Source organism: Oncorhynchus mykiss, chromosome 7, assembly GCF_013265735.2.
Source record: "Oncorhynchus mykiss isolate Arlee chromosome 7, USDA_OmykA_1.1, whole genome shotgun sequence".
In the NCBI taxonomy this organism is placed as follows: Eukaryota; Metazoa; Chordata; class Actinopteri; order Salmoniformes; family Salmonidae; genus Oncorhynchus; species Oncorhynchus mykiss.
In genome coordinates this window covers 64764327-64780216 of record NC_048571.1, presented here as the reverse complement: position 1 = coordinate 64780216, position 15890 = coordinate 64764327, and the positions used below count along the sequence as shown (strand labels likewise).

Genomic DNA, 15890 nt, shown 5'->3' with positions numbered 1-15890 from the left:
TCTTATTCTGGTGACATGATGATCGATGCTTGGTTGCATTTGACAAATACAAATAATCTCATAATGTAGGCTATACAAATATTGCCAGCAAACCAGAAATGCAAGGTGAAGCAATTCAGGCATTCTTGAAAGTCAGGACAATCATTGTCCTGCAAAGACACATTTTTATATTAGAAAAAAAATATTTCGCATTTAGAATTAATCGTGGAGTGGAGCTTTATAGTTACGTTACGCGGTTACATCGCGTGCCCCGTGTATCTTCAAATGATTCCGCAATCATTATTTATTCGAGGGAAAAATGTTTCCATAATTTGTCGCAATGAAGAAAGTTCGACAAAATAAAAATCCACCTCAGTCTAACGGATAAAAATGTCGATCTTTAGAAATTGCCGTTTCCATTACACATGTCGCAATGACTTTCTTTTTTTGTTTTTGCGACATTGCTTTTGTCGAATAAACCTGGGTCAATGGACACCGTCCTACTGTCCTAGTGTTATGTCAGTTTATCTATTCGTTATTTAACGTAATGAAATTGACATGAACACACGTTTTGTACATAAGCTATATCCAGGTAAGACGACGCTGATACATTCATTCCGGTGCTTGTTTTACTTGAACTTTACATCTAGCTTTCTAGCCGGCTAACACCATGGCATCCAAGTTAGCTAGCTAGCTAAGCTAATTGCTTGCCACATCATAGGTCAAAGTGAACTAACTAGCTGGTTAGTTAGTTAGATGTCAATTATTTACTGTAAAATGTAAGTAGACAGCTATGTAAATTAAATAACACTTATTTGTGGTATTATATTATTAATGCAGCATAAGTTACACGTTTGGTAACTAGCCAGCTAGAGTCCATGTTAACGTTAGTTGCCCAATGTTCCAGCGCTAGCCGGGGAATGTAGTTAGTTTACCTGTGGTTTGCTAGCTACCTATCCAAGGTTTTGGCGATAATCTATGTTTCTTAAGATATATAACAGTTAGTTAGTATAGACGTCAGAATACTGTTCAGCCAGGAAATTTGGCTCATGTAGTTACTCAACTGACTTCTTACATTTGCTCAGATTCCATTGGTTTGTTATGGTACTCCTTTGACGCTCACTTTTACTTAATTTCAGATAGCTGCCATAGACATGTCTAGACTTTCTGCTCCCCCTTCCTATCCAGTTATTAACCACACTTGCTTGCTAGTCATTTGTTATTGACTGGGTTTCAAAGTGAGCCCATGATTTGACTGGGTTCCAATGTCAAAGTGAGCCCATGATTTGACTGGGTTCCAATGTCAAAGTGAGCCCATGATTTGACTGCGTTCCAATGTCAAAGTGAGCCCATGCCACCAAACGGCTTAAAATAAATGCATCTAGTATATGCAGTGTAGATGGAAATTAATGGACAGTTTTTACATTGCACAAGTTTGAATAAATATCAAATTACCTTTAATCACTTCACTGTTTAATAAACCACAACCTTTGAGACTTGATCTGAAAATGGTCAGTCTGACCTTAGTTTGACAGATATGTAGGCCTAATCATTGATTTGGACAAACTATAACATGTTCTAAACTTGCCAGACTGTTGCCACAGGCATTTATTTATTCAGCCCTCAGACATTTCTAGGCCAAACTGTTCTGTTTCCTGATTTCAAGCCTACTCCTTGTGTCATGTGAGGAATATAGCCTAAAGGTTTGTGTTTTCTTCCTAGGCTGCTATACCTTAAAAGAGATGGGTAGATGGGTGTGTGTGTGTGCGCAAGGTCCTTGTTCCGTTAGGGAGGTTATATAGAGTGAGCTGTTTTTCACAGATTAGGTATGTTGGAGAGAGGAGGGGGGAGAGGAAAGGCCCCAGGTTAGGGGAAGAGCAAACTGCTCCCACTCTGTTCTCTCTCCCACCCCAAGTTTTCAATGAGTCATGACTTTATAGTTGCACGCTTTCACAACCCCACATTCTCCTCAGCCTCATGCTTCTGTTTCTTGGGAAGAATGAATGATCAGGCTTATTATTTGACAATTTTAACTGAGTATATACACAGGTATTGTACAACTTATTTTATTTACATTGATAGGGGTGTTTGCCCAAGGTTGACAGGATAGCGTCTCCTGATTTGATTTTTTCTTGTTTGGGCATTTATAAAGTGTTGAAGGTACACTGTGTGAATGTCAGGAGGTTTTTGTTAACTTCCCGTTGAGGGAAGTGAAATTTGCTCAGTGGCGACAGAATAATATGTATTCTAACCACAGAGACCATGTTGAGGTCAATTTAAGGCTCAGCCTCATGCTTCTGTTTCTTGGGAAGAATGAATGATCAGGCTTATTATTTGACAATTTTAACTGAGTATATACACAGGTATTGTACAACTTTTTTTATTTACATTGATAGGGGTGTTTGCCCAAGGTTGACAGGATAGCGTCTCCTGATTAGATTTTTTCTTGTTTGGGCATTTATAAAGTGTTGAAGGTACACTGTGTGAATGTCAGGAGGTTTTTGTTAACTTCCCGTTGAGGGAAGTGAAATTTGCTCAGTGGCGACAGAATAATATGTATTCTAACCACAGAGACCATGTTGAGGTCAATTTAAGGCTTTTGTACCAAATATTCTCACAGGGTAATATTTTTTTGTATTACATTGTTATTGATTACGACACTGTTGGGGTTAGCGCTTGCTAGGAAGGCGTTACACTGTACTTGTACATGTGACTTTAAACTTGAATGAAGTAGTCATGTGCATTTGCTGAGTCATTTTGCTGTTGCAGAACTAGTTACTCAACAGCATCAATATCAGTCGTCTCCTGTCATGGGTTATTGATACAAGTTTCAAAAGTGCTTATTTCCCATTGTAATGAATACCTTTTTTCTAGGTTACCTTTTTTTAGTTTATCTTGTCTTGTGTAAGATCTGGTCTAACGCTACAAATTAAAGCATGCACCAGTCAGCCTCTCACCATTTTCTATAGCGGTCCTGCTCTTCTCTGCCAGAGCAGTATTTAGACCCAAGTGGAGAAATGGTGGAAAGAAATGGAACTCTAACCCAGGTATTCCCAAACTTTTTCACTCGGGGGGGGGGGGGGGGGGGGGGGCTTCCAGCATTGGAATTTTTCTGTGGACACAAGCACTGTTCATGACACAAACTGTTGACACCTGTTTTGTTGGTGGAGATAATATTGCAGGTTTAAAGTTTATTTCCTGCAATTCTACACATTTTGTCATGAGGTGCAAAGAAAACGTTGCAGTTTTAAAGCATTTTTTGTTGTTGTAATTTTATAAATTTGACCTGTCTGTGTACTCGTGTTATTTGAGTGACAAAAAAAATTACAACTATAACCCCCATATGATATGATGACTACGTGTGCCTTTAAAAAAAAAAAAAAGTAGTTCTGTCCTTGCTGTTCTTGTCAAATTATGTTTTGTGTGGACCTCAGGAAGAGTAGCTGCTGCTTTTGCAACAGCTAATGGGGATCCTAATAAAATCCCAAACCAACTGTTTACTAACACTGATCCTTCAGTGATTCAGTGGGTGACTGGACTGACAGCCTGCAGATACCCACATTGACCAGAGTTTAATTGATCAGAAATTAAGGCTAGAGATGGAAGCATACTTTTTTCAAACCCAAAATAAGTGTTACTGGTCTCTGCAGTGTTGTATAATATATATTTCTCTTAATATTTAGTTTAATTTCAGTTGCCTGTTTCCAGACAGATCTCCAGTCTCTGTGTTTCCAGAGCTCCCCCTCCGCCTCCTTTAACCCCAACCCACACTGATGGAGACAGAGCGGGAAGCCGACCTTCTGGAAGGTAACGTTAACAGAAACAAGACATTCCACCACACTAACTCCCACGACTTACTGTGGTCAGCTTTGCAAACATGGTGCACTATAGGCTCTATGCCAGTATACACAATACATTGTAGAAAAAATAACTCCTGAACACACGATTTACCTCTGCACATTTTTGATTCAAGACCTTTTTTCAAGACAAAGTGAGATTCACCTTGTTGTTTTTAGGGCATTAACTCCCAGCCCCACAATGAGATAATCTTGGTGGTAGTGTGTGTGATAACCCTCTTCTAAAGTGTCAAGAAGTGACACTGTGCTCTTTTGGGGAAACAGCATGGTCATGGTTTTCAATTTAGGAACTCGTGCCTTGGACTTAGAAGAGATGTGTTATTATGTTCTTGCATGACTGTTTTTGTGTGTGTGTGGGGGGGGGGGGGGGGGGGGGGGGGGGGGGGGGGGTGATGATGTGGCAATAATAGAAATCAGGAGTTTGTGACCAAGCTTTCTTTCCATGGGTTGAAGGGGAATGGGTTAGTAAGTTAGTCTTTGTCATCCTGAGTCTGACTCGTGTATTGAAATAGGAAATTATTGAGACATTAATTGAGTTAGGCTATATATAGCCTATGTAAGCAACGCTCCTGTTAGAAGAAGTAGACTTGGACCCAAAGAGACTGTAGTGCGAGAGGAACCTTTGGGAGATGAAGGAAGAGAAGCCCAATGAACATTCCAACCTGAGTAAGTACAGATCATTGTATCAGACCATCGGTAGAGTGGTACACTGTTAGTGTAAGGAGGAGGATGCATTAAGGGTCTAGAATTCTTGTGTAATGATGTGATTATTGGGCTTTTGATTCATATGATGTGACAATTCATGTGATCACTCTGTTCATATTTAACCTGTTACGCAAATAGATATTTGGCCTTAGTATTGCTCTTTGTTTAGCCTACTTTTCAGAGGTACGATGTAGCCTATTAATGTAAAAGGTGCATTGAAAGAGAAATGACACCTATTAAGCTATTGGGTGGCAGGTAGCCTAGCGGTTAGCGCATTGGTCTGGTAAAGGATAGGTCGCTGGTTCGAATGCCAGAGCCAACAAGGTGAAAAATTTGCCGACGTGCCCTTGAGCAAGGCACTTAACCCTAATTTGTTCCAAGGGCGCTGTATTACTATGGCTGACCCTGTAAAACAACACATTTCACTGCACCTATCCGGTGTATGTGACAATAAAAATATTGTAAAAAAAATGTTTTACAATACGTATCTTTTACTTTATAACCTGAAGTGTTTCAAAATGTGTCATAAAAACAGGTTTGTTGGCCCTTCCTGGAGACTCAGCCAGGTTAAGAGAGTTGATTGACACTCCATTTACAGTGGACTTTAATGTGGCACTTCCTTGTTGAAGTTGGCAAACGCTTCTGTCATTAGAGAGAGACTGAAAGTATGGCTTTCAATCTCTTTACTGTGGCAAGGTTGCCAATGAATGTCTGCTTTAATCTGCAGCTGAATCAAATCAAATGTTATTTGTCACATGCGCCGAATACAACAGGTGTAGATTAATAAACAGTGAAATGCTTATTTACAGGCTCTAACCAAAAGGTGTTAGGTGAACAATTATGTAAATAAAGAAATAAAACAACAGTAAAAAGACAGGCTATATACAGTAGCGAGGCTATAAAAGCCCTTGACCAATAATACTATTTTATTTTCTTAAAATTGCAAGTATTTACTAAAATAAACTGAAGTAAATTTAAAAAAATAATAATTAAGGAGTGACAAAATAACAGTAGCGAGGCTATATACAGGGGGTACCAGTACAGAGTCAATGTGCTGGGGCACCGGTTAGTCCAGGTAATTGAGGTAATATGTACATGTAGGTATAGGTAAAGTGACTATGTATGGAAAATAAACAGAGTAGCAGCAGTGTAAAGGGGGGAGGGGGACGACAATGCAAATAGTCCCGGTAGCTGTGTGATTAGCTGTTCAGGAGTCTTGTGGCTTGGGGGTAGAAGCTGTTAAGAAGCCTTTTGGACCTAGACTTGGCGCTCCGGTACCACTTGCCGTGCGGTAGAAGAGAAAACAGTCTATGACTAGGGTGGCTGGAGTCTTTGGCAATTGTTTGGGCCTTCCTCTGACATGCCTGGTATAGAGGTTCTGGTTTGCAGGAAGCTTGTCCTGGGCCGTACGCACTACCCTCTGTAGTGCCTTGCGGTCGGAGGCCGAGCATTTGCCATACCAGGCGGTGAAGTAACCAGTCAGGATGCTCTCGATGGTGTAGAACTTACTTTTTGAGGACCCATGCCAATTCTTTTCAGTCTTCTGAGGAGGAATAGACTTTGTTGTGCCCTCTTCACGACTGTCTTAGTGTGTTTTGGACCATGATAGTTTGTTGGTGATTTGGACATCAAGGAACTTGAAGCTCTGAACCTGCTCGACTACAGCCCCGTCGATGAGAATGGGGGAATGCTCGGCCCTCCCTTTTCCTGTAGTCCACAATCATCTCCTTTGTCTTGATTGCATTGAGGGATAGGTTGTTATTCTGGCACCACACTGCCAGGTCTCTGACCTCCTCCCTATAGGCTCTCATCGTTGTCGGTGATCACTGTTGTGTCGTCAGCAGACTTAATGATGGTGTTGGTGTCGTGCCTGGCCATGCAGTCGTGGGTGAACAGGGAGTAGAGGAGGGGACTGAGCATGCACCCCTGAGGGCCCCCCCCCCCCCCCCCCTTGTTGAGGATTAGCGTGGCAGATGTGGTGTTACCTACCCTTACCACCTGGGGGCAGCCCGTCGAAGTCCAGGATCCAGTTGCAGAGGGAGGTGTTTAGTCCCAGGGACCTTCGCTTAGTGATGAGCTTTGAGGGTACTATGGTGTTGAGCGCTGAACTGTAGTCACTGAGTAGCATTCTCACAAAGGTGTTCCTTTTGCCCAGGTGGGAAAGGGCAGTGTGGAGTGCAACCTCTGTGGATCTGTTTGTGCGGTATGCAAATTGGAGTGGGTTTAGGGTTTCTGGGATAATGGTGTTGATGTGAGCCATGACCAGCCTTTCAAAACACTTCGTGGCTATGGTTCGGTATTCATTTAGGCAGGTTACCTTGGTGTTCTTGGGCACAGGGACTGGTGGTCTGCTTGAAATATGTTGGTATTTCAGACGCGGTCAGGGAGAGGTTAAATGTCAGTGAAGACACTTGCCAGTTGGTCAGCGCATGCTCGGAGTACACGTCCCGGTAATCCGTCTGGCCCTGCGGCCTTGTGAATGTTGACATGTTTAAAGGTATTACTCACATCGGCTACGGAGAGCATGATCACAGTCGTCAAGGAACAGCTGATTGTCTCATGCATGCTTCAGTGTTGCTTGTCTCGAATCAAATGGTGTGGAACATAGCTTGGTCATGGGAAGAGTGTGGGTAGAATAGAATCTCTTCATATTGCTCAGGGTCATGTGATCACAGTAGTTTTCATGTCTCTCACTCACTCTCTCTCACTCTCTCTCACACACACAGAGGAACCTCCTCAGGAGAATGGGGTCATCCAGAGCACCCAGGGCCTGTACAGCTCCACCTCCCCTCCGGCTTCAGACGACGAGCCTTTCTCCACATACTTTGAGGAAAAGGTGCCCATTCCAGAGGATGTCACCCAGGTACTGAGGCCATGTGCCCTATGACCTCACAGGGATTATTAAAACAGAGCCCAGGACCTCACACAGATTATTAACACAGCCTAGAAAACCCCAGGGATTATTAACACAGAGCCTATGATCTCAGGGTCTATGACATCACAGTAAGTATTAACTCACAGAGGGTTATGACGTCAAGGTCTATGACCTCACACAGATGAACCCAGAGCCTATGGCATCACATGTGCAATTATGACCTTATAAAATAATGTACCAGTCAAAAGTTTGGACACACCTACTCATTCAAGGGTTTTTCTTTTATTTTTACTATTTTCTACATTAAGAATAATAGTGAAGACATCAGAACTATGAAATAACACATGGAATCATGTAGTAACCAAAACAGTGTTAATCAAAATATATTTTATAAATTAGATTATTTGAAGTAGCCACCCTTTGACTTGATGACAGCTTTGCACCCTCTTGGCATTCTCTCAACCAACTTCATGAGGAATGCTTTTCCAAAAGTCTTGAAGGAGTTCCCACATATGCTGAGCACTTGTTTGCTGCGGTTCCTTCATTCTGCGGTCCAACTTATCCCAAACCATCAATCAAATCCAATTGTATTTGTCACATGCGCTGAATACAACAGGTGTAGTAGACTTTACAGTGGAATGCTTACTTTCAGGCCCTTAACCAACAATGCCATTTTAAGAAAATACCTAAAAAAAAATATTTAAAAAAGAGAAAAGAATAACAAATGATTAAAGAGCAGCAGTAAATAACAATAGCGGGGCTATATACATGGGGTACCGGTACAGAGTCAATGTGCGGAGGCACTGGTGTCGAGGTAATATGTAGGTAAAGTGACTCTGCATAGATATAACAGAGTAGCAGCAGTGTTCCAGAGGGGGGAAGGTAATGCAAATACTCTGGGGAGCCATTTGATTAGCTGTTCAGGTGTCTTATGGCTTGGGGATAGAAGCTGTTTTAGAAGCCTCTTGGACCTAGACTTGGCACTCTGGTACGGCTTGCTGTAGCAGAGGGAACAGTCTATCACTAGGGTGGCTCGAGTCTTTGGCAATTGTTTGGGCCTTCCTCTGACACCGCCTGGTATATAGGTCCTGGTTTGCAGGAAGCTTGGCCCCGGTGATGTACTGGGACGTACGGGCTATCTCTGTAGTGCCTTGCGGTCAGAGGCCGAGCAGTTTCCATACCAGGCAGTGACGCAACCAGTCAGGATGCTCTTGATGGTGCAGCTGTAAAACCTTTTGAGGATCTGAGGACCCATGCCAAATCTTTTTAGTTTCCTGAGGGGGAATATGTTGTCGTGCCCTCTCCTTGAAAGTGGCAGCTCTACCCTTTAAGCTCGAATGTTGAATGTAGTCCATGGCTTCTGGTTGGGGTATGTACATACCGTCACTGTGGGGACGACGTCCTCGATGCACTTATTGATCAAGCAAGTGACTGATGTGGTGTACTCCTTAATGCCATCGGAGAAATCCCGGAACATAGTCCAGTCTGTGCTAGCAAAACATTCCTGTCGTTTAATATCTGCTTCATCTGACCACTTTTTTTTTTATAGACTGAATTACTGGTGCTTCCTGCTTTAATTTTGGTCAGATTTGCCAAATAGAGGGCAAGGGAGAGCTTTGTACACTTCTGTGTGTGGAGTAAAGGTGGTCTTGATTTTTTTTTCTCTGGTTGCATATGTAATATGCTGAAGAAATGAGGTAAAACTGATTTGTTTCCCTGCATTAAAGTCACTTGGAGTGCCGCCTCTGCATGAGGGTTTTCCAGTTTGCTTATGGCTGTATACAGCTCATTGAGTGCGGTTTCAGTGCCAGCATCGGTCTGTGGTGGTAAGAAAAACACAGGTGTTTTACCAGAGACTGCTGTTCTGTCCTGTCGATAGTGCCAGCTGTATGTTCTTAATGTCGTCGTTCAGCTACGACGGTGGGAACCACACACGCAGCGATTATCCGTTCACCTACTGAACCAAAAATCTCATATTTAGACTCCTCAGACCAAAGGATAGATTTCACTGGTCTATTGTCCATTGCTTGTGTTTCTTGGCCCAAGCAAGTCTCTTCTTATTATTGGTGTCCTTTAGTAGTGGTTTCTTTGTTGCAATTTGACCATGAAGGCCTGATTCAATCAGTCTCCTCTGAACAGTTGATGTTGATGTCTGTTACTTGAACTCTGTGAAACATTTATTTGGGCTGCCATCTGAGTTGCTGTTAACTCTAATGAACTTATACTCTGCGGCAGAGGTAACTCTGGGTTTTCCTTTCCTGTTGCGGTCCTCATGAGAGCCAGTTTCATCATAGCGCTTGATGTTTTTTGCGACTGCACTTGGAAAAACTTTCAAAGTTCTTGAAATGTTCCGGGTTGACTGACCTTCATGTCTTAAAGTAATGATGGACTGTCGTTTCTCTTTGCTTGTTTGAGCTGTTCTTGCCATATGGACTTGGTATTTTACCAAATAGGGCTATGTTCTGTATACCCTCCTATCTTGTCACACAACTGATTGGCTGAAACGCATTAAGAAGCAAAGAAATTCCACAAATTCTTTTAACAAAGCACACCTGTTATTTGAAATGCATTCCAGGTGACTACCTCATGAAGCTGGTTGAGAGAATGCCAAGTGTGCACAGCTGTCATCGTGGCAAAGGGTATATTGTATGTTTAGTTTAACACTTTTTTTTTAGCTTACTACATGATTCCATGTTTTCATAGTTTTGATGTCTTTTCTATTATACAATGTAGAAAAATGTAAAAAATTAAGAAACCCTTGTTTGAGTAGTATGTCAACTTCTGACTGGTACTGTATATTACATCACAGTTGAGTCATAGAGCCTATGGCATCATCATGACATCACAGGGCCTATCTTCTAAGTGCGTATGACCACAAAGAGCATATTATGCTAATCTGATGACCTGAATAAAGTTATACACAAAGATATTAGTATAGAATAATTTAGAAATTATTACTTCAATGACTGGTAATACTTCATGCTAAGATTTATTTTCAGGCGTTGATTGTAATATTTGCGATCCTCTCTTTTCAGATGTTCAGTTTCCGTAAACTCTGGGCCTTTACGGGACCTGGTTTCTTGATGAGCATCGCCTATCTTGACCCAGGGAACATCGAGTCCGACCTGCAGTCTGGAGCTAAAGCTGGCTTTAAGGTGAACACAAACCTTCATTCAAGGGACGGGTACCAAGTCAAATCAAATGTTATTCGTCATGTGCTTCGTAACCAATAGGTGTAGACTAACAGTGAAATGCTTACTTACGGGCCCTTCCTAACAATTCAGAGAAAGGAAAAATAGAGAAATAATAGATAAGTAATACACAATGAGTAACAATAACTTGGCTATATACATAGGGTACAAATACCGAGTTGATGTGCTGGCGTACGAGGTAATTGTGGTAGATACAGTGGGGCAAAAAAGTATTTAGTCAACCACCAATTGTGCAAGTTCTCCCACTTAAAAAGATGAGAGGCCTGTAATTTTCATCATAGGTACATTTCAACTATGACAGACAAAACGAGAAAAGAAAAATCCAGAAAATCACATTGTAGGATTTTTAATGAATTTATTTGCAAATTATGGTGGAAAATAAGTATTTGGTCAATAACAAAAGTTTCTCAATACTTTGTTATATACCCTTTGTTGGCAATGACAGAGGTCAAATGTTTTCTGTAAGTTCGTCTGTAAACTCGTCTTATGTGGCAGGGCTTGCAAACTATTAGACTACAAAGGGAAGCACAGCTGCGAGCTGCCCAGTGACACGCGCCAGATGGGCTAAATCACTTCTATGATCGCTTTGAGGCAAGCAACACTGAGGCATGCATGAGAGCATCAGCTGTTCTGGACGACTGTTATCATGCTCTCTGTAGCCGACGTGAGTAAGACCTTTAAAAAGGTCAACATACACAAGACTGCGGGGCCAGACGGATTACCAGGACGTGTGCTCCGGGAATGTGCTGACCAACTGGCAGGTGACTTCACTGACATTTTCAACATGTCCCTGACTGAGTCTGTGATACCAACATGTTTCAAGCAGACCACCATAGTCCCTATGCCCAAGAACACAAAGGCAACCTGCCTAAATGGACTACCGACCCGTAGCACTCACATCTGTAGCCATGAAGTGCTTTGAAAGGTTGGTAATTGCTCACATCAACACCATTATCCCAGAAACCCTAGACCCATTCCTGTTTGCATACCGCCCAAACAGATCCACAGATAATTCAATCTATTGCACTCCACACTGCCCTTTCCCACCTGGACAAAAGGAACATTTATGTGACAATGCTATTCAGTGACTACAGCAATTGCTCTCACTCTGACCGCAAGGCACTACAGAGGGTACTGGGCCGTACACACTACATCACTGAGGCTAAGCTGCCTGCCATCCAGGACCTCTACACTCGGCGGTGTCAGAGGAAGGCCCTAAAAATTGTTAAAGACCCCAGCCACCCCAGTCATGGACTGTTCGCTCAACTACCGCATGGCAAGCGGTATTGGAGTGCCAAGTCTAGGTCCAAAAGGCTTCTTAACAGTTTTTACCCCTAAGCCGTAAAACTCCTGAACAGGTAATCAAATGGCTACCCGGACTAATTGCATTGTGTGCCTAACCCCTCTTTTTACGCTGCTGCTACTCCCTGTTTATCATATATGCATAGTCCCTTTAACTATACATTCATGTACATACTACTTCAGTTGGGCCGACCAACCAGTGCTCCCGCGCATTGGCTAACCGGGCCAGCTGCATTGTGTCCCACGACCCGCCAACTCCTCTTTTACGCTACTGCTGCTCTCTGTTCATCATATTTGCATAATCACTTTAACCATATCCACATGTACATACTACCTCAATCAGCCTGACTAACCGGTGTCTGTATGTATCCTCTACTTTTATAGCCTCGCTACTGTATAGAGGTAGACCGATTAATCGAAATGGCCGATTTAATTAGGGCCGATTTCAAATTTTCATAACAATCGGAAATCGGTATTTTTGGGCGCCGATTTTAACTTTTTATTTTTTTTATAAATACCTTTATTTAACTAGGCAAGTCAGTTAAGAACACATTCTTATTTTCAATGATGGCCTAGGAACGGTGGGTTAACTGCCTTGTTCAGGGGCAGAACGACAGATTTTCAACATGTCAGCTCGGGGGATCCAATCTTGCAAACTTAGTTAACTAGTCCAACGCAATAACGGCCTGCCTCTCTCTCATTGCACTCCACAAGGAGACTGCCTGTTACACGAATGCAGTAAGCCAAGGTAAGTTGCTAGCTAGCATTAAACTTATCTTATCAAAAACAATCAATCATAATCACTAGTTAACTACACATGGTTGACGATATCACTAGATATTATCTAGTGTGTCCTGCGTTGCATATAATCTGACTGAGCATACAAGTATCTGACTGAGCGGTGGTAGGCAGAAGCAGGCGCGTAAACATTCATTCAAACAGCACGTTCGTGCATTTTGCTAGCAGCTCTTCGTTGTGCGTCAAGCATTGCACTTTTTATGACTTCAAGCCTATCAACTCCCGAGATGAGGCTCGTGTAACCGAAGTGAAATGGCTAGCTAGTTAGCGTGCGCTAATTGTCGTTGTGTTGCTGGTTCGAGCCCAGGGAGGAGCGAGGAGAGGGACGGAAGCTATACTGTTACACTGGCAATACTAAAGTGCCTATAAGAACATCCAATAGTCAAAGGTTAATGAAATACAAATGGTATAGAGGGAAATAGTCCTATAATTCCTATAATAACTATAACCTAAAACTTCTTACCTGGGAATATTGAAGACTCGTGTTAAAAGGAACCACCAGCTTTCATACGTTCTCATGTTCTGAGTAAGGAACTCAAATGTTAGCTTTCTTACATAGCACATATTGCACTTTTACTTTCTTCTCCAACACTTTGTTTTTGCATTATTTAAACCAAATTGAACATGTTTCATTATTTACTTGAGGCTAAATTGATTTTATTTATGTATTATATTAAGTTAAAATAAGTGTTAATTCAGTATTGTTGTAGTTGTCATTATTACAAATAAAAACAATTAAAAATCGGCCGATTTAATCGGTATCTGCTTTTTTGGTCCTCCTATAATCGGTATCGGCGTTGAAAAATCATACTCGGTCGACCTCTACTACTGTATATAGCCTGTCTTTTTACTTATTTCTTTACCTATTGTTCACCTAATAGCTTTTTTTTTTTTTGCGCTATTGGTTAGAGCCTGTAAGTAAGCATTTCACTGTAAGGTTGTTTACCTGTTGTATTCGGCGCACGTGACAAACTTTGACTTGATTTTTGAATTAATCGGCCATGCCTAATGGCTGTTTGCGTTTTAAATAATGCAGCAGTAGCTCTGGCTTTTTTGTTTCACCTGCCGGTTGGAAGGTGGAGACTACGGTGTCCGAGGCGGAGGGACTGTTCCTGACCACTGCCGATGTGTGGTTGATTTTTCTGGTGCTTTATTGCAGTAGAAGCATCACTCAGTTGGGTGTTACACTGTCGACAATGGAGGATCAGCTACCTATGGAGGAGTGGCTACTATGAAGGAACTGGGAACTTTGGACAAAGGGATGGACCCTGATGAAGAGCTTCTGGCTTGACTGACACTGACTTTCTCCCTGGCTGTACTGTAGCATTGATGCTCCCTCGCAAGCCATAGAGTTTTCCAAACTGCCTCAACCCCATTCGTTTTCCATCTTTCATTTGTTGATTAATGTTAACATAAGTTTCTAAACATTATTATTTATTTTTTTCCTTGATGATTTGCAATGTATCCACATGTGTGATCTATTGTGATTTTATTGTCAAATATAGCAGTCTTATGGCTTGGGGGTGGTAGAAGCTGTTCAGGGTCCTGTTGGTTCCAGACTTGGTGCATCGGTCAAGCTTGCTGTACGGTACCAGAGAGAACAGTCTGTCTTGGGTGGCTGGAATCTTTGACAGTTTTTAGAGCCTTCCTCACACTGCCTGGTATAGAGGTCCTGGATGGCAGGGAGCTCGGCCCCAGTGATGAACTGGGACATACGCACTACCCTCTGTAGGGCCTTGTGGTTGGCAAACTCCGTGGTGATGTAGCCAGTCAAGATGCTTTCAATGGTGCAACTATAGAGATTTCTGAACCATGCTCAAATTTGAAGACAAATAATTTACTCAAAGGCATAGTTCTATCTCTGGTTGGACAGTAATGTTTTATTCTATAAATCAGCATTTCCTATTACATCTGATCTTTTTGCTCTTGATTATGTTTAATTTACTCCAATGCTTCATCATCATTTTGTCCCCCACTCTCGCTCTCTTTCTCTCTCAGCTCCTGTGGGTGTTGTTGGGGGCCACCATCATCGGCCTCCTCCTGCAGAGACTGGCTGCGCGCCTGGGGGTTGTCACAGGGATGCACCTCGCAGAGGTCTGCAACCGCCAGTACCCCACTGTGAGTAACCCTCCCTTGCCCTACACCATATAGAAGGGTTTAAATTAATTGAATGTGATTGCTTTGTGTTATATCCAGTCTTGTTCTTCACTCCTCCATCCCCCCCTCACTCCCAGGTTCCTCGTATTATCCTGTGGCTGATGGTGGAGCTGGCCATCATCGGCTCAGACATGCAGGAGGTCATCGGCTGTGCCATCGCCTTCAACCTCCTCTCTATGGGCAGGTAGCTACAGTACCATCCGCCAGCGCCCAACCAAGCCACACTTTACTACACTACACAGAGTGCGTCCCAAATGACACCCTATTCCCTATATAGTGCCCCCTGTTCGAAAGTAATGCACTATAAAGGGTGACATTTGGGATGCTGACAAAGGCATACAACGGGTGCTCTAGAGGTCAATGTATTGGGGTCAAAATAACATTGTTGTTTGCTATCTACCAGGATTCCACTTTGGGGAGGTGTCCTCATCACCATCATTGACACCTTTGTGTTCCTTTTTCTAGATAAATATGGTGAGTTTCTTTGACACATTAAGATGTCTGTGATTTTTAAGTCCTTGGGCACAGGTGTGTGTATGCATTTCTGTCTGGGCGTGTTTCAAAATTATTTCCGACTTTTGTTTTTTAGGCTTGAGGAAACTTGAAGCCTTCTTTGGGTTTCTCATCACCATCATGGCTGTAAGCTTTGGATATGAGGTAAGAACAAGCTTTTCCCTGTGTTCATCTATAAAAAATACCCTTCTGTAAACCTGCCAGCTGGTTTTTATAGTATATAGCGCAGCTTTGATAGAATTTGGTAGGTTTTTTTTTCTGCATTTGTGTATATCTGACTGCCGTCTCTTGTGTGTGTGTGCCTGTAGTATGTGATGGTGCGTCCGGACCAGGGGGAGCTGCTGAAGGGGATGTTTCTGCCGTACTGTGAGAACTGTGATTCTGCCCAGATGGAGCAGGCTGTGGGCATCGTAGGAGCTGTCATCATGCCCCACAACATCTACCTACACTCTGCCCTCGTTAAGGTAGGTCTCTTGCATTACGACATAGTGA

General features: G+C 42.5%; 1 protein-coding gene across 2 annotated transcripts in view; it reads left to right on the top strand.

Annotated features, from left to right (window-relative positions):
- The first annotated feature begins 270 nt into the window (after positions 1-270).
- Positions 271-15890, top strand: part of slc11a2 (natural resistance associated macrophage protein beta) — a 28930-nt gene continuing 13310 nt past the window's right edge. Inside the window, exons 1-9 of one of the 2 annotated variants that reach the window (XM_021608224.2) lie at positions 271-571; positions 3688-3786; positions 7268-7404; positions 10452-10571; positions 14727-14846; positions 14963-15069; positions 15289-15359; positions 15475-15542; positions 15707-15862. In XM_021608224.2, coding sequence (XP_021463899.2) covers positions 3753-3786; positions 7268-7404; positions 10452-10571; positions 14727-14846; positions 14963-15069; positions 15289-15359; positions 15475-15542; positions 15707-15862 — 813 coding nt within the window. In that variant the 5' untranslated portion in view covers positions 271-571; positions 3688-3752. 2 annotated transcript variants of the gene reach the window in all.